Source organism: Beauveria bassiana (genome assembly GCF_000280675.1).
Source record: "Beauveria bassiana ARSEF 2860 unplaced genomic scaffold BBA_S00004, whole genome shotgun sequence".
NCBI classification, from domain to species: Eukaryota; Fungi; Ascomycota; class Sordariomycetes; order Hypocreales; family Cordycipitaceae; genus Beauveria; species Beauveria bassiana.
This window is the reverse complement of record NW_007930839.1, coordinates 879,102-901,089: the sequence shown is the minus strand read 5'-3', so window position 1 is coordinate 901,089 and position 21,988 is coordinate 879,102. Positions and strand designations below refer to the sequence as shown.

Genomic DNA, 21,988 nt, shown 5'->3' with positions numbered 1-21,988 from the left:
GCTTGTTGGCGACGAGGTGAGGTGCGACGTGACCATGACTTGTTGTGATGTGTTTTTGTACGGCATTAGTGTGTACAGCAGTGGGCTTCTTACTCGGTGCTCCAATTGCTGAAGGAATTCTTCATCGTGCCAATATCAAACACCCTAGCATTACCAAACACCTGAGGTCTACACTCCCAAAGACAATGGTGCATGAAGCTAGGGAGACATCTATCACCAAGTGAACGTTTTCAGTACGGAAAGTATCTTGTATATTAATTCACTAAATTTCAGAAAAGCCAGTTTTCGTAATTCTTTACTATATCATCCCTGAATTTTTTCTTTTTGGGCATCTTCCACTCCACATCCGCTTAAGCCTGGTAAGTAGAGGCAGAAACGTTGCCACCACGACCAGTCCAGTTGACGTGAATGTCCTTGCCGGCCTCGTACTTGGCATTGGCGTGCTCGGGCTTGATGTGGAAGGTATGGGCACCAAAGTAATCGCGCTGGGCCTGGAGCAGGTTGGCGGGCAGGTCCTTGGTGCGGTAGCCGTCGAACCACGACAGGGCGGTAGAGAAGGCAGGGGTGGGGATACCAAGCTGGGCAGCCTGGGCAACGACGTCTCTCCAGCCTGGCTGAGCCTTGTGGATGGCCTTGTTGAAGAAGTCGTCAAAGAGGAGGTTGGCAAGGTCGTTATCCTTGCGATACGCGGCGGTGATGTCCTTGAGGAAGACGGAGCGAATGATGCAGCCGCCACGCCACATGAGGGCAATGGAGGGCTTGTTCAGCTTCCAGCCGTACTCTTTGGCAGCCTGGCATTTGTTAGCTGGAGTCGAGAGATGAATGATGAAAGAAGAATGGCACGTACCTCCTGCATTAGCATGAAGCCCTGGGCGTACGAGATAATCTTGGAGGCATAAAGAGCCTGCTCAAGGTCCTCGAGGAACTGCTCCTTGTTGCCCTCAAATTTGCCGCTGCCGCGGGCAACGTACTGGAGCTTGGTAGAGGCAACTGTTCGTTCCTCCTTGATGCTAGACAGGCAGCGGGCAAGGACAGCCTCAGCAATGAGGGTGACAGGCATGCCGAGGTCAAGAGCGTTGACAGCAGTCCACTTGCCGGTACCCTTCTGGCCAGCCTGGTCCAGAATCTTCTCGACAAGAGGAGTGCCGTCATCATCGTTGAAGTACATAATGTCACGGGTAATCTCAATGAGGAAAGAGTCGAGAACACCCTTATTCCACTTGGCGAAGACGTCACCAATCTCCTTGTTGGAGAGACCGATGGCGCGCTTCATGATATCGTAGGCCTGGGGTTGTTAGCTGTGAACTTCATTGTGGTTTGAGAGGAAGCGTACCTCGCAAATGAGTTGCATGTCACCGTACTCAATACCGTTGTGAACCATCTTGACGTAGTGGCCAGCACCCTCGTCACCGACCCACTCGCAGCAGGCCTCGCCATCAGACTTGGCAGAGATTCCCTGGAAAATGCCTTTGATGTGAGGCCAAGCTTTCTCGTCACCACCGGGCATGATGGAAGGGCCATAACGGGCACCCTCCTCACCACCGGAGACACCGGAACCGACGAAGCTGAGGCCCTTACTGCTAAGGTACTTGGTGCGGCGGTTGGAGTCGGGGAAATGCGAGTTGCCGCCATCGATGATGATATCACCCTTCTGTAGGAGGGGCAAAAGCTTCTCAATCCAGTCGTCGACGGCCTGGCCGGCCTGGACGAGGAGCATGATGCGCCGGGGAGTCTTGAGCTTAGAGACGAACTCCTCAACGGAGTGTGCGCCGACAATGGGCTTGCCCTTGGCCTCGTTTTCCAAGAAGTGATCGACTTTGGAGACGGTTCGGTTGAAGGCGCAGATAGTGAAGCCGTGATCGGCCATGTTGAGAATCAGGTTCTGTCCCCTGAGCAGCAAGGTCAGCAGCTTGTCGGGACAGCGCGGAGGCACCGGAATAAGCCAAAACTTACATGACAGCAAGGCCAATGAGGCCGAGATCCGCGCTTGGGGCATTGTTAGCATGTTGCACATGATGAGAGCTATTTGGGCCGGGAGTTGCGGAGGAGGGGCTGCTGCTGTGGTCGGAGCCGAGCTTGATGTTTGCGAGTCGAGCACTACCGCTCAGCAGTGAGCGGACGATTCAAGAGGGGGAAAAGTCGCCAATGTAGAGCAACACCGCAAAGCACAAGCAAGGCCGCTTGATTGAGCAGAGAAGCAAAAACACCAAGAAAAAACTGGCGATGTGCCCAAATACCGAGTGCGGGAAATTGAGCGTGTCTACCAGCTGTCGGCGGGGTGGTGGGGTAGTTGAGATAAGAGCAGATAGCACAGCAGAACAAGGAACGGCGGGAGACTTACACAGGACCAGACATGATGGATGTGAGGTTGCAGAGTGGTATCTGGATAGAAGAAGAGCAGTGTCAGGTAGCACAAGTGCAGAATCCAAGAGGACGGGTTGAAGATGAAGATGGAGAGTAGAAGAAGGAGCAAAAAGATGGGCGAGTTTGAAGTTTGTATGACCGTGCTTGGTGAGGAAAAGCGGGCTCAACTAGCTATGGGGGGACTGGATTGGCGGGGCAGCAACATGAGAGAGTGGGAGTGTCATCACAATCGCTGAAAAAGAGATTTTTTCTCACGCTACGGTGCACTTGCTGAGAGTACTATTAGTGATCAAGAGATTCACGGAAGCTAAAGCAGCCAGCAATGCAGTTTGCCGGGTTGGAGGCGAACTGCCGTTGTGACTTGACCATCTCGTCCCAACAAACCATGAACTGGCAGCAGTAGCAAGAATAGACACGGCGTCGGCTGTTGGTTCTTGCCAATTTGCGCCTCATATTCATACAGTTTGAGACATTATTCTAACATGGCCTCAAGTGTCCTCGACAAGCCGTGTCAGATGGGCCGCGATGCCGCCGTCGGACGAAACGCATCATCCAGGGCTTGGCTGGCCCAACGAACTCCGGGGCGGGGCCCATGACGCACCGGCAGCGGCGAATAGGCAGAGGTGTGGCCGGCGGCTCTGTAGCGGCATTGCAGTTACCTATGGCGGCGCTGTGGCTACCCCTTGGTGGCACGATTTTGGCTGTGGAATCCCCAACCCAGTAGCTCCGGTGCGGCCGGTCGGTCAACGAGCTGCCTTGCTTCACGAGGGAAGCAGGATACGCGCCGGTAACAAGGCGCGCAAAATTGGCAAATTCTGACATGGCAGCTGCTAATTGCTCATGTCAGTATTAGCAAGCGTCGGGCCTGTTCTTGTGCCACGTTCCACGGCAGCAGCGGCCCAAATAGATACCATCAATACTGGCTTAATAAAAGTGTCTCAGCAGCCATAAAAAGTTTGTCAGCAGGGGAAGCTTTATGACGAATGCGGGTGTTGGGGCAGCGTCTCATGTTGCTTGGCTGATACTCGTAACACATTGTCTTTATCTACCGATTGGTTGTTTATTCGAGGGTCTTCGAAGCTCCCAATTATTTGCATATTTCACTTAATTGTTCCTCTACATCGTTTTCTGTATTTTTTGTTGTTCTTTTCTTCTCACAAAATTCGAGCTATCCATCTACCCCTTTGCTTCGAGGGGCCATCAGCCATTGAGCGCCAACATCTTATGGCCATCAATACCGCCAGCATTGTTTCGATATTCGAACCATTTTGCTTGTCAATTCCGCACCGATCCAATCTCCCTTTCCTGCGATACGAATGGCAGCCGAGCGCCGAAAGACCTCTGCTTCAATGCAACCGTGGCAACAGCTGCTCGTATTGTGCCACCAAGCACAGACTGTCAACCGCGCCACGTTGTTTCCTGTTGGCCTTGAGTCAGAGTGGCATCTAAATCGGGTGTGGCGCATGGAGGGTCCTGAGTCCCTCCTCGTACAGAGCCTTGTGCGGCCTGCCACAACCAATGCCGCCCGCTCTGGAACCGCCTGCGTCTACCGAAAACGGTGCTAAATTCAAAACCCACCGCCTGTGACGTAGTATTTTTTTTTTTTTTCGGCTCAAGCTTGCACCAAAATTATCTGCCTGTAGCGCTCAGGGTCCTCTTTTCCCTTCGTTGCCGTGGGGTCCACGTTTCTCCTCCTCCATTAGTGTCGAGTACCAGTAAACGGTGGTGCCATCAACAAAGAAACCTTTCTTGATTGCCCTCATCTTGGGTCTGTATGATACACTGTGCTTCTAGTAAGTCCCATTTTCCTTCCAATACTCGGTTGATTCGCGGGTGTCACTTGCTGATTATGTTGCCTGCCGTGCTGCAGCTTCACATACTGTACCCCTCCGAAACCCCGCGCCAGCTGTTCGTGTCTGTCCCGCTCTCCAGCTTTCCCATCAATCTCGACTCCAGCATCTACTTGTGCCGTAAAAGCGCCAGTCGGAATCATGGACGCAAAAATACTTGCAGCTTCTGCAAAATATCCCATCAATGCTGGCCATGTCTACAAATATGGCACGGCTGGCTTTCGCATGAAGGCTGACTTGCTCCCCAGCGTCAGCTTTCGTGTCGGTCTGCTTGCTGGCCTGCGTAGTCGCAAGCTAAACAGCCAGGCCATTGGTGTCATGATTACGGCTAGTCATAACCCAGCTCCCGATAACGGCGTCAAGATTGTCGACCCCATGGGCGAAATGCTCGAGCAAGAGTGGGAAGCCTATGCCACCAAGCTTGTCAACTGCGCCACCGACCAGGAGCTTCTCGACACTTACAAGGCCCTCGCTACACAGCTCAAGATTGACCTCGAAGCTCCCGGTCGTGTCATTTACGGCAGAGACACTCGTCCCTCTGGGCACGGTCTCGTTGTTGCCCTGGCAGACGCTCTCGACGCTACCAGCACAGAGCACACCGACTTCAAGATCCTTACCACCCCTCAGCTGCACTACTTGGTCCGCTGCATCAACACCGAGGGCACACCCAAATCTTATGGCAAAGTCAGCGAGGCTGGTTACTACGAGAAACTCTCTGAAGCCTTTGTACGTGCTCTGCGCGGACGCAAAATTCAAGGCCAGCTCATTGTCGACTGCGCCAACGGCGTTGGTGGCCCCAAGTTTGCCGAGCTCCTCAAGATTATTCCCAAGGATGTCACTGGATTCAACGTCAAGGTTGTCAATGACGACGTGCTTCGACCCGAAGTGCTGAACCTCGACGTGAGTATTTGTTGAACTGCCGGCTCTTTCACAACTGATGTTGATTGTCTAGTGTGGCGCCGACTTTGTCAAAACAAGACAGCGCAACCCTCCGAACCCCAAGCCCGTTCCCGGCGCCCGATGCTGCTCTTTCGACGGTGATGCGGACCGTCTCATCTACTACTGGATCGATCCCGACACCGGTTTCTTCATGCTTGATGGCGATCGCATTTCTTCGCTCTGCGCTTCCTTTATTGGCGAGCTTGTCCGCTCTGCTGGCCTCTCAGACGATCTTCGCATCGGCGTTATCCAGACGGCGTACGCCAACGGCGCTAGCACCAAGTACATTGAGAAGCTGCTGCAGCTTCCCGTCGTATTTACGCCCACTGGTGTCAAGCACTTGCACCACGCCGCTTGTCAGTACGATATTGGCGTCTATTTCGAGGCCAACGGTCACGGGACTGTTGTCTTCTCGCAGGAGGCCTTGCGTCTGTTTAGAGCCAAGCAGCCCCAGTCGCCTGCTCAGAAGGACGCCCTCGAAACTCTTGCTGCCATTGGTGACCTGATTAACCAGACTGTTGGTGATGCCATTTCCGACATGCTCATGGTTGAAGTTGTCCTCGCCCACAAGGGCTGGACTCTGAAGGACTGGGCCACTACATACACGGACCTCCCCAACCGCTTGGTCCGTGTCGAGGTCGCAAACAAGGATGCTTTTGAGGCTACGGATGCTGAGCGTCGCTTGGCCAAACCGGATGGAGCACAGGACGCCATCGACGAGTGTGTTAGGAAATACACGTCGGCGCGCTCTTTTGCTCGAGCCAGTGGTACCGAAAATGCTTGTCGCGTTTACGCAGAGGCTGCCTCGCGTGCCGAGGCGGATGAGCTGGCCAACAAGGTTGCGCAGATTGTCAAGCAGTTTGGCTCTTAGGAAATGGTGGCTCTTGACGAGGTTGGAACGGACACGACAAGCATGAAGGAAAGCATGGTAGCTTTGTCCTTGGTGCCAGTCTGATTGCATTCAAAAGGGAAACAAAATAAGACTTGACAAAATATTTATGAGCCGGGCGAATTATTTATATTGATGTTTTCTACGAGAATTGATAGCGCTTCATGATGACCAGTAGAAAATTGTAAGCTATTCAAAGCACAAACGCAGTGCTCAACTTCATACTTGTCAACTAGGTAGATGACAATTCGCAAACATACTTCTTGTTGCCTACTTTATAGGTATATCTGTTGCTGAGGTCGGCTGCACTGGGCGGAGAGCAAATTACACATCAGACGGTAATCACGGGCATTCTGGTATTCGCAGATGGGATGGAAGTTGAACCAGATTATGATTGCTAGAGTAACATTCTTTGCTTTTCACAGTGTTTCTTCTTTTGTCATGCGAGATGTCCACGTCCCGGCACGTGAAGCCCATCCCCCGTGGAAAAGGGATGCGTGAGTAGATCAAGAAGCGACATGTCTCATCGCGCACAGGCGAAACGCCACCTCCAAAGAAGAAAAGAAAAAATACTTAGGGACCTTAATCCGCTTTTCACTATTTTACCTGAGAGTTTAAATACAAAGTCTTCATGGATGATGTGGCCTTGTTTGGTGCCCGCCATTGTGCGACTAGTTTTCGATGCATATAGCATATATTGAACCAAGACATGTCCGGCTCTAAAACGATCGTCAAGAATGAGGCAGATAAATCGATGCCCTCATGTTTTGGGCGTGAATCATGGTATAATGCTTGTCGATTACGTGCTGATGTGCGCAAGGCAGGACTGCGTTTCGCCGGTGACAAAAGGGTGCTTCTGCAGCGTGATGCAACGCCACCAAAGTGCATCAAGCTGGCTGTTTTAATTACAAGGAATTGGGAAAAAGAGGTTCAAGGTCATTACAATCTAGAGGGCAGCTAAACGAGGATGAAGCATCACATTTCTGTCTCCATGACGCGCAGGAGCTGAAAACCGCAGCCTGCTGTGCGAGTAGGGGGGAGAAGATAAAGAAGAAGCTATAGCAGGTTTTGTGTTATGCGTGTAGAAGCCTGTGATATCAAGCCTCTTAATACGGTGCATCGTGGCCGAGATTGACGAATTGTGTGATGTACGGTGTACCGCCCTGAGATAAGGCAAAGGAACAAACGCATCACGGATCACGGGCGGCCTCGGCAACTGATGGACGTGAAATTTAAGGGTCCTCTTGATTGGCTTGAACTATTCGGGTTCGATCCGGTTTGTGTTGCAAAGCCCGTTATTAATATACAACATATTGACTGCCTTTCATGTGTTATAGCTTGGTAGACGTTCTATTATTACTGGAAATTATAGCTGGGCAGAGCTGGTCCGCTGGATGACTACAAATGGGGGCAGCATTTTGGTGCTAATTATTTCATCTTATTATGATCTTACCACCCCCCTCCCCCTGCTACATTGTTCAGCGGACCGATAGGCAATCATGGGACACTTCCGAGCATCCGCAGGCTATTACTGTGTGTTTTGAACTTGGCCAGGAACGACTGGATTGACGTTGATGTCGAGCTTCTATGAGAAGAAAGTGGCGACGAAGGTTATTGTTAATGCTTACGGATTACCGACGGCGTACTAGCACCATGCCGGCGGGTCGGCACGGAAAGGAATTGCAAATGAATCATCAAAGTGCCCGCTGAGAGGCATGGCCTCGTAGCAAGGTAACAGAAGGGTTGCACGCCATCAGCGCAGCACTGCATTGCAACCTGTAATTATGATGGGGGGCTGAGGCTGGGTGGAAGGTTGATGGGGAACAAAGGGCACTCTTGTTTCAAAGTGGCAAAATTGAAGTGATGCTGTTAAGGGAAAATGCTCGTATTCTTCATGCAACGTCTCTCTCACTTGGTAAAGAAGATACAAATACGATATTTAGGGCTTCTAAGCTCGTTTGATGTGCAGCCACTTTTGGTGAGGTCTTATCCGTTTGCCGATTTATTGTTTGACGTCACTTGATTAAACTATAATGTTTAAAAAAGGGAAAGTAGAAGAAGAAGACTATCCGTTTTAGTTGGCCGTCGGCCTTTTTTAGCAGAATTCAATTAAATTTGACCAATTACCCATTGGCTCGAGATGGGGAACGACGGAACCAAAAGTTATTTAGTAGGCTTGGCTGTGACGTATTTAGACCGCGGCCTTTTTCTTTTTAAGATTGCAAACAGCTCGGAAGCACGGACTAGCTCCAGATGGAAAAGGAACGAGAAGAGATGGGCCGAATTACTACGGATACATGGCCGACAACGCCACGGGGCGGGGGGAACCTGCTCGCTGCTCTTGGACAAGGTTGTTTGCGGCGTTTGAGAATGGGTGTGCGCAAGGCCCGTCATTAGCCTCGACTTGGGCAATTTGGAATGCCGACAGCCAGATTTGCCAGAGACGTGCAACAAGAAAAAATTGAAGCCAGAGATGGCCCGGCGCCAAAAAGGGCAGCGGCTCTGCTAAATAAGCAAAAAGCCACATTTTTTTTTTTTCAGCACGAACGGACATGGGCAAAGTTGTACATGCCAAGATGAGACTGGGCCCTCTCGATCGTTTGAAACAGTGGTACGGAAAATGGAGAAGGACAATAAATAGAGTTGAGAGAGCGACGAGGAAGAAAAAAAAAAGTTTGGCAATCAAAGCATGTGGCCTCATCAAGTGGCCTGCGGATGGGACGGAAGAGGCCATCTCCGCTGAGCAGGAAAACGCACAGGGAGTTTTTGTCCCAGCTGGAGCTTGAGAGAGCGCCCTCTTCCCCCCTCTCTCTCCCCTGACGCCAGAGCCAATATTAGGCGCCGGGTGAAGCCTCCACCAGGGCACGATTCAGCTGTTACAGATAACTAACTGAGCGGCGTGCCTGTGCGATCCAGCGCAGCCGCTCGGTCGACAATCACAGAGAGAGAGAGAGAGAGAGAGAGAGAGAAAGGGTTCGGTCATCTCCAAGGAGCGGCCAGCGCCGTTTACCGTTTTTTTCGCAGGCAACGCGATGACGCGAGGAGGATTAAGAGCTTCTGCATCATCATCATTATTGCGCTGAGCAATGTTATAATAGCGGCCTGGCTAGTCCGTTCCGGCTGATGGTGATCTCCCCCCGCTGGGCGCACAGGTTCGCTAGCTGGACAAGGGCCGCCAGCCCACACCCCCCTCCACACCCCCTTCCTGACCATTATCGTTCGGTCAAGGCTTATCCCAATGAGGTACGCATCAACGTTCGATTGGAGAGGGTGGTGGCGGCGAGCAGGAACCACCAACAGAGTACCAGTAGAAAAGCCCATGATGCACGCAGTGCAGATTAGCATGATCTACACTTTTTCGGGGTTCCATTGGCCGTCCGCCCTTTCGAGTTAAGGGCTTCTCAGTCAGGCCAAGAAGATGGAGTGATGATGGCATCTCGCTTTCTTCGGCAGAGGGGGAGCAAGGACCAGGGATCTTGCTTCTTGTCAATGGCATCTCAAGTACGCGTACGTGCGACAGCAAAAGTCGCCCAGCGCAGCGCCAACGTTGGGGGCCGCAGGCAAACTGGCGCCAAAAGATTGAATCAATTTTATGAAAGGACCTCTCGAAGGGCCCGATCCTTCCTCCAGACCTCACTTGTGCGCCGGGATTCATTCGCTGTGGACGCTGCCCTGCAGCAAGGCTCCCCCCTCCCCCCCCTCCCCCCCTCCCCAGGTTGACTCGGCCGCTGCCACGCAGTAAATATTGCAGAACATTAAGTACAGGTAGGCGGCGGCTTTTGCAAGCTGCCTGTAAATTGGCCGCGTGCTTGCTTCATGAACTAGTCCAGCCCGTGCAAAGGCGTAATCCCCGCTTTCTCCTCCTTTGATCTGGCTGTGACGTTGTTTGGTTCATGTTCCGTGTCGGGCCCTGTAAAGTTTTTTTTTCTTTTCTTTTTTGCTCCATTCAATCGTATACTCTTTTCTTTATCATTATTTCTCTCTCTTTATTCATTCGTTTTGAATTGGTTCCTTGGATCATCCTTGCGGGTTCTGCTGGTCGCCGTCGTAGTTGCCGTCAGTCTGGTTCCCTCATCCGTAACAGCCTCACCACCAAGACTTCATTCGCCGGCTTCGTCAATTTCTCGTCTTGACCCGAATCCACCCACCGTTCGTTCTTCCTGCGCGTTTCGTCAGTGCCTGTTTCGCTTTAGGCCCGCGCTTGTGTATAGTCTGAATCGCAGTTCGCCCTATGCATCTTGCCGCTCAAGCTCCAGAAAAGAAACACATTTCTGCACGACACACAGCCTCTCTTCCTCCCTCTGGGCGCCATTCGCTCGCCCTCTGTCTCGCACCAAGTCTCCTTGATCTTCAGATCCCACACGCCATACTTGCCTATTATTTCCGACCATACGACATCTGCGTTTCTTCCTCCCTTTCATCTCTTTTGGTGAAACGTTTTAGTCCCGTTTACAATCCCGTTTACAACCGCCAGCTACCCGTCTTATAGCTTCTATCCACCCCCAGCGCCGTTTGAACTTTACCGTTGCAAGTCACTTGAACCTGTCTGCGCAGCAACAACCAAGTCAAGGCGCACCACATATGAGTCTTTGGTAATGTTTAGCTACGTCTAAATCATTTGCCACGGCCGTTACCACGCGGAGACTCCGTCACGGTCTCTGAGCTGTCGCTGGTAGCTGCTCTCTACGTTGCAATACGCGCAAAGTCTAAGCATCTCACGCATATTTTTGCGTGCTCTGACGAGGTGACGACTAGCCAAGCCATGGCTCCAACCGACGCTTCAGTTCCTTCCGCCAGCTTTGCTCGCTCACACTCGTCGCCCGAGCCACTGTCGGCATCCGCTTTGAAGAACCGCCCTCCGCTACCGCCTGATTCACCGTCGCTCAACAAGAAACTCCCGAGGCTGCCGTCCTTCGAATCCTTTGAGATCCCATCCTTCGACTCCATTGGCGACTTGGATACCAAGCTTTCTCTGTCCGGAACGCCCTCGCCCTCGTCCAAGCTCGACTCCGTACCACTCACTACGCCTGCGGCAGGCACGACATCCAACATCGAAATCGAACAGCCGGCCGGCCGCTTTAAACTTGCTCTTGCTAGGTCCAAAACCACGAGCCGCCCCAAATCTTGGTTACCGAGCTTCAAATCGAACAAGGAGCAGAATGCTCTCCCTGTGCAGCATCTAGAGCCACCGTTGGCCAATGATGGTGCAATGCCGCGATATCCACTTCTCAAGGAGCGCAGCCAGTCTGCCAGCGACACTTTTGCCAGCTTCACGCGGCGCTCCTGGATCTCTCGAACACCGTCGCCCGTCATCACGACCCCGCCACCAAATGCCAAAGCCTCAGACAAGACGCCTACAACTTCGACAAGCGCCTCGAACAAGTTGCAGTCGCCAGCGCAAATCAAGGCCTCCGAGCCTGCTGTGCGACCAGAAAATGATGTTGAACACGGAAAATCTATCTCGTTGAGCTCCAGCAAGGCTGGTGCCTATTTTTTCAGGGCCAGGCCCAAGCCGTCGACCCTGGTCACTGCTGTCCAGGACTGGGGTGCCGATTCCGACAGCTGCGCCTCGTCAGCTGCCAGCCTGAGTCAAACTGGGCCGCAAAGCGTGGCCAGCCGTACTTCGCAGTCAACAAGCTCAGAAAAGAGCAATGCAACCCCCATAACTGATGATTCATCCAACGAAATGACGCCACAGGTTCGCGATGGCCTGTGGTCGTCGTTCAAGACGCTAGAGCTAGAGTTTAAGAGCTTCACGCTCAAGCAAATGGCCCAGCGCATCGCTCAAATTCAAACCATTCTGCTACCCTTTCTCCGCGCCACCATGCATCACCCGTCCACCAAGAAGCTGCTGCCCGAAGATGTTGACCGCCGAGCCGTCATCCTCAACAAATGGTGGCATGCCATTCTCGACATGCTTGATTCCCAAGCTAACCAGCCGATTCCTGGAGTTGATCGCCCGATTTTGCTCGAGGCCGCTACCATGGTCATGATGAGGCCCGAGTGGCGTCAGGCAACGCCAGCTTTCCAGGCTCTGAATGACCGATGCCCTACTGAAAAAGTTCGCTCACGATCATGGACCAGCTCGTCTTTGGAGTCGCAAAATTCCATGCTGCTCGATGAGACTGCGGAGCACAGTGTGCGAACCATGTTTGTCGGCAACCTGGTCCGCCAAATGTCGCTCGTGGTGGAGAAGATGTCTCTGCGGCATGCGCCTCTCACCTTGGTCAATTTTGCCGGCAAGACCTGTGCATATGCCTTCTTTTTCGCGCCTGGAGTTGCCGACATTTTGCTGCGTCTGTGGGGTCTCACACCTGAACTTATCCGCAGAGCAGCCGATGAGTTTGGCCTACCGCGATGCGATAATGGAGATAGCGAAGACATTGTCGCGTTTTTCCCGTCCAAACTTGGCGCCTATGGCTGGAGCTCCCCACGAGCTGCCTGGAATAATCTCAAGCAAATTCCCAAGATGTCAGTCCTGGTGGCCAGGATCCCGTGGACCGGTCCCTGGGTCTCGAGATGGAAGGGCCGCGACACAGATCTTTTCTTCATTTTCTGCAAGTACTTTCACGTACTGACGAATCAATTCCTTCTTCCCGATTTACCATTGGCCTTTAAAGCCCGCGCACCGGCTTTTGTCCTCGTTCAGGCGCAGTTGCTATCTATACTGGACTCTACCATTCACCGCCACGCCGCTCTTGGCCAGGCATACAACCCACCACCACTTGTAGACACGTTTCACGGCGCTGATGCGTCAGCCATGGCGATGCCTATGCCTCCATCGAATCTGATGAAGGGTATGGCCGAAAACAGACTGGTCGCTCTGCTCAAGGATTTCTTATTAGACGACTTACCTGAATTTGCCAACGCCAAGGCCACTTTTGCCGAAACGTTTGCCGCACTGATGAAAGCTGCCACACAGCGGACCTCCAAGTTTAACAATTCTGCATGCTTCACTTTATGCGACTTTTTGGAAGAGACACTGGTCATCTACGATAAGTACGAGACTCAGGAGGGCGTGGCCTCATGCATTGACTGGACATTTTGGATTGAAGTCTTCAGGCGTGTCATGAGCTCCATGAACACAATGTCCGAAGTGCGCGCTTTGTCTTTTCTTTACACTATCTGGAATATCGCTACGAAGCAACCCTCACGCAAAGCCGAGATCTGCTTTGACTGGCTGCTCACGGAGGAGACTTTCAATTCGTTCTTCAACAACTGGTGCCCCATGGTACGTGCTTACTATCACCGACTGTTGTGTTGGAGAATCTGTCGCTACGATGGATCACCCACGGACGTTGATATTGCCGTGTTTCGCCTTGCGGGGAAGCGCCTCAAATCAGTCTGGAGCCATTATCTCTATCTCAGAGAAACGGCCGAAGAGAAGGGCTGCGCAAAGCCGTCATCCACGCCCATGTCGCCGACCGTAGGAAAAAGATTCATCATCATCCGCCAAGAGGTGCATGCTCCCCAGCCAGGCCTCGTCGTGGGTCTGGACACATTTGCTAGGAGTCCCTCTGGTACCGACCTAGCGGCAATGAGCGACTATTTTGACTCGTCTCAGCAACCCAAGGGCGATTCAAAGAAGCGATGGTCTCTGCTCGGCAAAGTTCTCTCTTTCACGAACGTCACAGCCGCAGCTGATACGCCCACCCCTGCCGGTCTTCCCAAGAGTCATTCGCTGGACGCGCTGCAACTGGCTCGACGTGAGACAGCCGAAGCTCGCTCTCGCCCGTCGACGCAGTCGTCGACTCATTCGCAAAAGCTGTTTCAGATTGGTGGCAATTCTGCGGCATCTGATACTGAGTCTCGTTGCTCGACGCCGCTACTGGACGAGCCAGGATTCATATTCAAGTTCATCCTAGCCTGGCAGCAGCAGAACCTCCCCAGCCGCGAGCGAATTCTGAGTCTGCCGCAGCTGCCTGGTCCCGCGCAGCACCGTCTCTATGGTCCCGATGGTGCAAGACGGGTGCCACTCGACGCACTCCGTCAGGTGTCGAGTTCGTCACAGCCTGGGTTGGTCGACCGCGCCAAGAATGCGACTCCTCTCTCGTCGCCGCTCGAGGACAGTACGCACAGGCTCTCTCTGGCGGAGCCGGCAAATGCAACCGACAGCCCAGAGACACGAACTGGTGTCTCGAGCCCGAGCGAGGAGAGCGACGCGACACGTACAGCGACGCCGAATACGGGCTACTTTTTTACCGAAGAGATCAGGCCAAGCAAGCCAGTTGGTGCCTTTGTCCGCAACGCAGTCTACTCTGGCCAAGCGCTGGCGGAGTGGTCGCAGGTTGTGACTGAGTGCAACAGCTTTGTCGATCGACGAACCGAGGAGGGCGTCGATCGACTGCGCGACATGGAAGTCCCATTGTTGAATGTTGAGGGCTTTCGCAAACTCGGCGGCTGAGAAACTCACGTCTGTCAACTTTCTTGCACATGCTGTGATGGCTGTCACATTATGCCCTTGTCGCATGTGCACATTTTTGTCTTGGTTCTGCCTCTTTCATCTACGGCGTTGCTTTGGGTTGTTATCTTCTTTTTGTATAGTCTCGATATATGAGCAACCATAAACTGGCAGGATTCAAACCACTACTGCAAAGCATCTTTATCAGCCACAAATGATGTCGCATAGCATTGGCAATGTATCATTTTTATTGTTTGTTTTTAGGCATGGAAGACGATACCCACACAACAATTGAATGAAACTGTCATGATGATGATAACTAGCGATGTCTGTTGATTGATGCCGATTGACGTGCAGCTTTTAAAGGAACGATGATGACTGCGGAAATTACAGGGTTTGATACACCCCACCCCTCCCACGCTGGTCACGCAAAAGCCCAACATTATGATGGCATCCTTCTATTTCGCCTTTGTGATGTAAATTGGCAAGCACAAGCAATTAAATGAATAGAACTGTAGAGTGTCGTATAGACGACAGCCCGACAGAGGAATAGCTTCAGCCTGAACGCGGAGGGCAGTTAATACGCAGCCGTGGTTGGCGCTGGTGGCGCAACAGGTACTCTACTGCAGATCCTCCGCTGTAGAAGGGTAGCGTGATGGCGATTATGCCCAATGCAGTCGCCAAAGAAGCTGCGCGCCTGTACGGAAACGAATCTCTCGAAACTTTGTTTTCCTCGTAGCAAAAAGATCAACACCACTTGTTGCAATGAATCTGTTTCGCTTTGTAGCGTAGTCGGTTGGCTTGGGATCTGGCGGGCTGCTAAGATGAAATTTCGCTTTCATTAGCCGGCTCTAACTACCGCGCATAATGGCTTGTCACACGCTGTCTACGTCTTTGGTGAACACGGGCGAGTAATGTAGGGGGGTCCTGAACCTGTAAACCGCCACGCCGAGGTTTCTTCCATCTGGCGGTTATGAAGCACCCCAAGATAAGGCTGATGGGATGGGTATCCACCACTTTTTGCGCAGCCGCACAAGAAGTGATGTCGACCTTGGTCTTGCCAAGCCCAGCGGCCAAGCCGCATACGAGGAGGCAAGTGGGACGGTCAGAGCTTTTTGCGTGCTGTAGGCCCTGTAGCCTGTGTGTGTGCCGGTCCCCCGGACGAGTACAGCCCGTTTCAAAGACTCATGTAACGTATCAAAAAGTGCATCGCGCTGTGAGGTCATAGGATATCCACCAAGGACCCTTGCTTTTCGGTGCTTCTTGTGCCACTGTGCTGGTCGGGTCCGAGTATTGCGGGACGAAAGTTGCGGGAAGAGTTGGACAACTCTGTACGGAGTAGAGTCCCTTTGTAACTAACGCCCGTGCTTCACAGCAGTGTGTTAATTAGTGGTGGTTCCTATCCCGGCGCCTCGATAACTAGTGTCGAATTTGTGCTAGATCGACAGCCATGGGTGACGAAAGCGTTGGCGAGCGGGAGCAACTAAGACTTTGTCTCGTTGACAACTCCTAAACCGTTCGTCAGCTCATCGCGTTGCTTCAATTCTCTTTGCACTGTAAGCCAACAAGAACTACAAGAAGAAATAAACTTTTTCAGCGCCTCGATACGACAACTAGATGGAGAAACTTCTTCTGCAGGGACAAAAGACCATGTGCATTTCCAGGTTTTGGATCAGATTTTAGCGGCGCTAAACGAATGCGCTTTATGCCAGCCAAGACCACTAATCCCCTTGCCGTTCTCCGCAACGCCACACGCCCCCAAGCAGCCATTCGCGCGGTTGGAACTTGGGGATTGTTGGAATAGGTTCCCGGGGCCTTTCGTTTCAATGCAGTGCTGAACCCAAAATGGTCGTTGTATTGCACAGGTAAACCCGACTCAGGGAGGTGGAGAGGCCTTGGTGGGTGGCTCCTTCCTGATCCACGCGCCCAGCTCTTTTATTCCCGTATGTCCTCTTTTTACCCATCCTCGTGTCTACAGCTTCATCTTCCTTTTTTTTTTTTCTTCCTTCTATCCATCTTATTTTGTGGCTTATCTTTCCCAGTGTAGGCGTTTCTTGAATACCTCTCTGGCTATCGGCAAGCTCATATACATCTTTTTAATTTCGCGCTCTTCCGGTTTCCTTGAACATTGTTACCCCTCTCGCCCAGCAAGATTACGGTCAGGCTTTCTTCACCCATCCAGCGAATTTTGCGAATCCCCGCCTTTTTTGCCAATTCTTCACCTTGTCAATTCATTACAACTCTTCCAAAACCAAAAAAATGACAACCATTTCTCTCGCTCCTGTTCCGCACTCGGGCCCCAGCCTATCGTCTCCAAATACCGTCGGCAGCAGCCTCCCGGTGCCCGTCCGGCCAAAGTTCAACTCGCACATCACCTCGGATCGCCTACGTGAGGGCGCCGGTCTACGCTTGCCGCCCTTTGCTGTGCGCGTCAGCAATATCCAGAAGGACCGCAGATCCGTCTTTCGCGAGCTAGGCCTCGAGGGCGATGTGGCCTTTGGCGACGACACATACCTCGTTGTCCGCGAAGATGCTCTCCAGAAGCCCGCATCCGGGAACGATGACGACGGCGATGATGCCACCTCGACGACCACGGGCGGCCGCAATATCCAGCAGCAGACCTCGCGTTCTTGGTACACCAAGCTGGCCGCGCACCCGGCCCTGACCAAACGCCGCTCTAGCAAGGGACGTGCCGTCATTCCATCTGTTAACGTTATCAGCCCCGACTCCCAATAAGCTGGCCTACACCCTCCAATTATGCGATGCTTTTGCTGTCTATCTACTGCCACACACGACTCATGTCGCATGCTCAGCATCAGCCTGGTGCTGAACACGGTGCACACCAACTCTACCTTTCACATACCACACGCACGGCAAACCACACACAATACCACGTGCTCTCGACCACTGATGCATGCCCTTGCGAGGGACTCTTTTGGCGTTCTAGTTTTTCAGGTTCTAGTTTTCTTTGATTTCCGAATTTTTTGCAGATTTTATGTACAAAAAGCTCGCTGAATCTGTTTGATTCATCCTGTTATTATTGGAACATACGAGCCTAGGGGACGGGCAAGAGTCGAATGCAGAGGACCCTTGATTAATGAGGATGAGAAATGTCATTGAACATGTAAATATCTTGGCAGCGACAATGATGATTCAATTGCCCCGCCGTTCTTTCAAATATTGAGATTTATTCATGCAAATCGGCCGTAATGCTAGCCTGTACCCTGCCTATATTCCAATCCAGAATACCCATATCCATAATAACTCAATTTATGACGACGCCGAATCCATGCTAGCAGAAGACAAAACGGTAAAAGAGAAACGAACCAGAGGCACAATGAAGAAGAGGTAAAGAGAAAAAAAAGAAGGAAAATTGACGTAGATGCAACAAACAATTCCAGAATTAAAAAAAGGTAGAAGAGGAGCATAACAAGCTTAGAGCTCCTCCAACTCATCGTCGCCGATGGTTCCCACAAACGCACGTCGGAGGAACTCGATCCACAGCTTATTCTTCTTATCCTTTTTCCCTTTTCTCCCCTTCTTCTTCTTCTTCTTCTTCTTTCTCTTCCCCGACGTGTCTACGTCCTCATCGTCCTCTGCCCGACAGCCGTCTTCGCCATCCACGTCGTTCACGTCATACTCGGCTGCGACCGCCTCGCGGCCGCCTGCATCCGCACCGAGGCTGTGCGCCAGCTTGAGCAGCTCCCGCACCGTCAGGTCGCGGAGCTGGTACCACTCGTCGTCGCGCGTGTCGTACTCGACCTCAAACTGCATCCGATTGACGTCGTGCTCACCGTCGCTGTGCTCGGCCTCGTTGTTGATGCGCGTGAGGTTGGCGTAGTACTGCGTAAAGGCCACCCACGAGAGCGTTTGTGGCATGTAGGCTGGTCCGGGCGGCGAGTCGGCATCAGGTCCGGGCGGGCTGGTGAGTGAAGGTGGGCCGTGACCTTTTCTCTTCTTTCCCTTCTTCTTTTTCTTCTTCTTCTTGCCGGCGTCGTGCACAGCATCGTCGACTTCAAAAATGTCAGGGAACTGCGCCTCAAACTCGGCCTCGGTCATAACAGGCTCGTTGCTGGAGCGGCGCTTGAGCTCCTGTGGAGAGAGGCCAGCCTCGTGCGCGCGTTGTAGTTGGGCGCCCTGGATGGTGGAAGCTGTGCCATGTACGTCTTTCCAGACGGGATTGTCCTCGATGCCGGTGATATTGTACTCGTACACACGCATGGTGGGGAAATAGTTTGGAATGACGCTGGGCCCGATGACAGAGATCTGATATCGCTCGGCCCATTTGCCACCAATGTTCTTGAGACCCTTCTTCTTCTTTTTTCTCTTGTCTCCCTTCTTCTTCCTGCCTTTGCCCTTTTTCTTACCGAAAAGGGTCTCAATGTCATAGTCATCTTCATCATCATCCGCTTCCATTTCCACGCCTTCGACATCCTTGTCGATAGTGTGTCCGGCACTCGTGGGCAGCTTGGACCACTGCTGACGAATATCCTCAAGATAGTCGGCTTTGCCGAGAATGAAGGCTTCGTCGTTGTCACCGATATTCAGGCTCTGGCGAATGTTGACGTCGCCTCTGGCAAGAATGCTGTCCTCGTCGAGGTCATTTGTGTCTTGCAACACAAAGTGGTCAATGTTCATGTGGCCAAAGAGCGATCCAATGACGACATCACGGTACTGTTTCAGCCAGAGAGTGTAGCGCTGCCAGCATGTTTCGTCCCAGTTTTGCTTGCTGTTGGTTCGCGCCGGCGGGACATGGCCCATGAGAATGGCCTTCATACCGCTATCGCGCAGTCGTTGTAGCTGGACACGCAGCCATTCCATGTGCTTGTATCCAGGCTCCGAGGCCAGCGCACACCCATCGACGGCTGCATTGCGCTCAAAGAAGAACATGGTGTTGAGGCTAAACACAACAAGCTTGTTGGGAACGACCTCGGTGTAAAACCATCCGCCATATTCGAACTGATGGCGTTGCACTTCGGGAATAAAGGGGCCCCAGATGTCTGCATAGTCTACGAACCAGCGGTTGGGGCCGGGAACCATGATGTTGTGGGGGAGAAAGTCGTTGTTGCCAAAGGTGGGCACAATTGGCAGCTCGAGAACAGGCCCGAGGGGGGTGTCGGTTGCAAACGCCTCAAACATTTTGGCAGCGACTAGACGATTGGTACCAAGGACTTGCTCCGAATTACGGGGGTGGTTTTCGTCGTTGTCGTGACGGGCATTGTCACCGGTCCATATGACAAAGTCAATCTTGTCGCGAAGGTTGTCGCGGACCCAATCGAGGGTCTGATTGGCGAGAGCTATCGGCGAGTCACAATCAGAGACTTCGGCGCCAAACGCGCCGGCGAGTCCCTTGCCACTATGGCAGCTATCTTCGATGTCGGAGTGGACTTTGTAGAACTGGTCGGGGTGAAAGTCTGGCGGGGGGTTAGTGACGCTGTTCGCCTGTGGGGGGTAGAGAGGCAAACCGGTAATGTGCAAGAATCGTCCCGTCAGTTTTCGAGGCTCGTCGCTAGAGGCAAAAGTGCCTCTATTGACGTCGAGCACTTTTTGCCCGGGAACTGCCAAGGTTGAGACAGCCAATGCCAGCAGCATCGGAAGTCGGACCATTGCGACCGTGGAGAGCATGGTGACAAGCCGCTGATGCGTCTGAATCTAGTCGCGCCGCATGTCACGTCATAAATGATAGACGGGGTGGTGTCCTGGGGGAAAGGAGTGGTTTCCTTGTTGTCTCAAAAGCCAATCGTCTGATGACGGTCGACCGGTGTAGATGAAGTATTTGAGACGCTGGCCGACCGTTCCAGTGCTGTTGGCCCAAATCAGATCATCGACCAAGTCGAAAAGTAGCTTTCGAGTGGGGTCAAAGTCTGCCCTCCAGCGGCCAAGACAGGCGCAGTAATAAATACTGGGACTGCCTAGTTGAAACAGACGAGCCTAACCAATACTCTGAAAGCCGCTTTGGGGACGCTGGAAATAGATGCGTTCTGGTGCTAGGATGGCACTATGTCATTTCCGGCGGATTTTGCGTGGTTGTAGATGCAGTTTTGGTATCTGCCGTCTGAGATGTGAATCAAGGTTTGCGACAGGAAATCCACGAATAAATGAGACAACGAACCGCTCACGAGTTGCGTATTAATTCGAAAGCCAAGGTCATCATTGCGTGGTATTTTGAGGGCTTTGGACATGATTGTGGTGGCTAGGATTGCCTGGTGACTTGTTTGCTGGTGACTGACTGCTGATGACTTGACTGCTGGTGACTGTGGACGCGGGACAGCTGCCCCACGATGTGAGGCACTCTATCTGGCAGAACCAATCTCGCGTCGCTGAGCGCCACACGTGCTGCTGCAGGCAGTGGCCAGCAGGGTAGCGCCACCTGCAGCTGTGTATGGTGACGCACGGGAGATGTGCGTTGACGCGCTTTTTTGGGTGGTAGCGGGCATCATGCGGATGGGAAATGGGTGGTGTGGAGGATGAGAGAGGCTGACAGCTTGCAGCAAGGGATGCGGGGGATGCGGGGGATGCTGCGGCAAAAACAAAAGGAGATGACAATCAACAAGAACAGATGCTGGGAACGCAAAAGAATTGTACAGAAAAGTATACAGAAATAATTACACAAGGGTTTTACGAATACTTGGTGGCCATGTCTCAAGATCAACTTGTTCTTAACGAACGTGGAATAAAACCATGCAAAATTATCTATCAACCTCGTACACTCGTAATATAATTGCTAGGTATGTCCCTCAAAGCAAATCACTCGAATTTCTCGCTGATTGCAATATCAACTCCTAACTGCTCACGAAAGGCGTAGGTTGTACAGAGCGATCTTGCCATTTCAGATGACGCTCGATCTGGCCTCTGTTTAGCCAGTAGCTATATTGCATCCAGTAACTGTCCTTTGCGGTAAAGCCATCAGTTGCATCGTAATCGGTGAAGGAGCTGTTGCTATAAAACCGCCTGTGCCCCCATGTTTGCTAACACAGCTCAGAGGAATCGATAGAAGGGTTGTATTTTGGTCAAAGATTGTCTTGAATCTTGTATCTGCAAAGATGAAGGAAGTTTCTCTTCTTTTATACTTGAGAGGCCGCACAAGTTGCATTCCCTTGCTGTTTATGCTCTGATGCGGCCCAACGCGGCTTCTGGCCAGGCGGCGTTTCTGGCTGTGAAACAGATGCCCACACCCATGAGAAGGTGGGTGTGTGGCGTGTGTACATGGACTGTACTGGGTACCTTGGGTAATACTGTGCGCGAGCTTCAGCTCATTCAGCCAAATAAATGAAGGCTCAAGATAACTGACGAGCTGATTCCGCTAATTGACGATAGACTATAGCTAGAACACATTAAAAAACACGCAAAGAGTGTACGCAATAACGCTATACTTCTAAACCTTTATATCTTATTCTCTAAAAATGTTAATAATCTAGTAGTAACCCTGATCTATACATTAGAGGCGTCGCTTTCTTGCGTCTATCATTCGTATAGCTACCTCCTTTAGGACGTTTGTAAATATTTATCTTAAAGGAAACCAAAGGAGGGGTGTGGCTGTTATGC

At 52.1% G+C, this 21,988-nt stretch overlaps 5 protein-coding genes across 5 annotated transcripts; 3 read left to right on the top strand and 2 right to left on the bottom strand.

Annotated features, from left to right (window-relative positions):
• Positions 1-350: 350 nt before the first annotated feature.
• BBA_02072 (6-phosphogluconate dehydrogenase) lies at positions 351-2,355 on the bottom strand (the record flags this gene model as incomplete). Its single annotated transcript, XM_008597169.1, has 5 exons — positions 351-791; positions 848-1,285; positions 1,334-1,889; positions 1,954-2,097; positions 2,342-2,355. The coding sequence occupies 5 exons, from the start codon at positions 2,353-2,355 to the stop codon at positions 351-353; spliced, it is 1,593 nt and encodes a 530-aa protein (XP_008595391.1).
• A 2,000-nt stretch (positions 2,356-4,355) lies between these two features.
• On the top strand, positions 4,356-6,024 carry BBA_02071 (phosphoglucomutase/phosphomannomutase; the record flags this gene model as incomplete). Its single annotated transcript, XM_008597168.1, has 2 exons — positions 4,356-5,114; positions 5,167-6,024. 2 exons carry the CDS (start codon positions 4,356-4,358, stop codon positions 6,022-6,024), a joined length of 1,617 nt encoding a protein of 538 aa, XP_008595390.1.
• Positions 6,025-10,804: 4,780 nt separating this feature from the next.
• BBA_02070 (uncharacterized protein) lies at positions 10,805-14,446 on the top strand (the record flags this gene model as incomplete). Its single annotated transcript, XM_008597167.1, has 1 exon — positions 10,805-14,446. The coding sequence occupies one exon, from the start codon at positions 10,805-10,807 to the stop codon at positions 14,444-14,446; it is 3,642 nt and encodes a 1,213-aa protein (XP_008595389.1).
• A 2,256-nt stretch (positions 14,447-16,702) lies between these two features.
• Positions 16,703-17,179, top strand: BBA_02069 (uncharacterized protein; the record flags this gene model as incomplete). Its single annotated transcript, XM_008597166.1, has 1 exon — positions 16,703-17,179. The coding sequence occupies one exon, from the start codon at positions 16,703-16,705 to the stop codon at positions 17,177-17,179; it is 477 nt and encodes a 158-aa protein (XP_008595388.1).
• Positions 17,180-17,878: 699 nt separating this feature from the next.
• Positions 17,879-20,068, bottom strand: BBA_02068 (calcineurin-like phosphoesterase; the record flags this gene model as incomplete). Its single annotated transcript, XM_008597165.1, has 1 exon — positions 17,879-20,068. One exon carries the CDS (start codon positions 20,066-20,068, stop codon positions 17,879-17,881), a length of 2,190 nt encoding a protein of 729 aa, XP_008595387.1.
• Between the last annotated feature and the right edge of the window lie 1,920 nt (positions 20,069-21,988).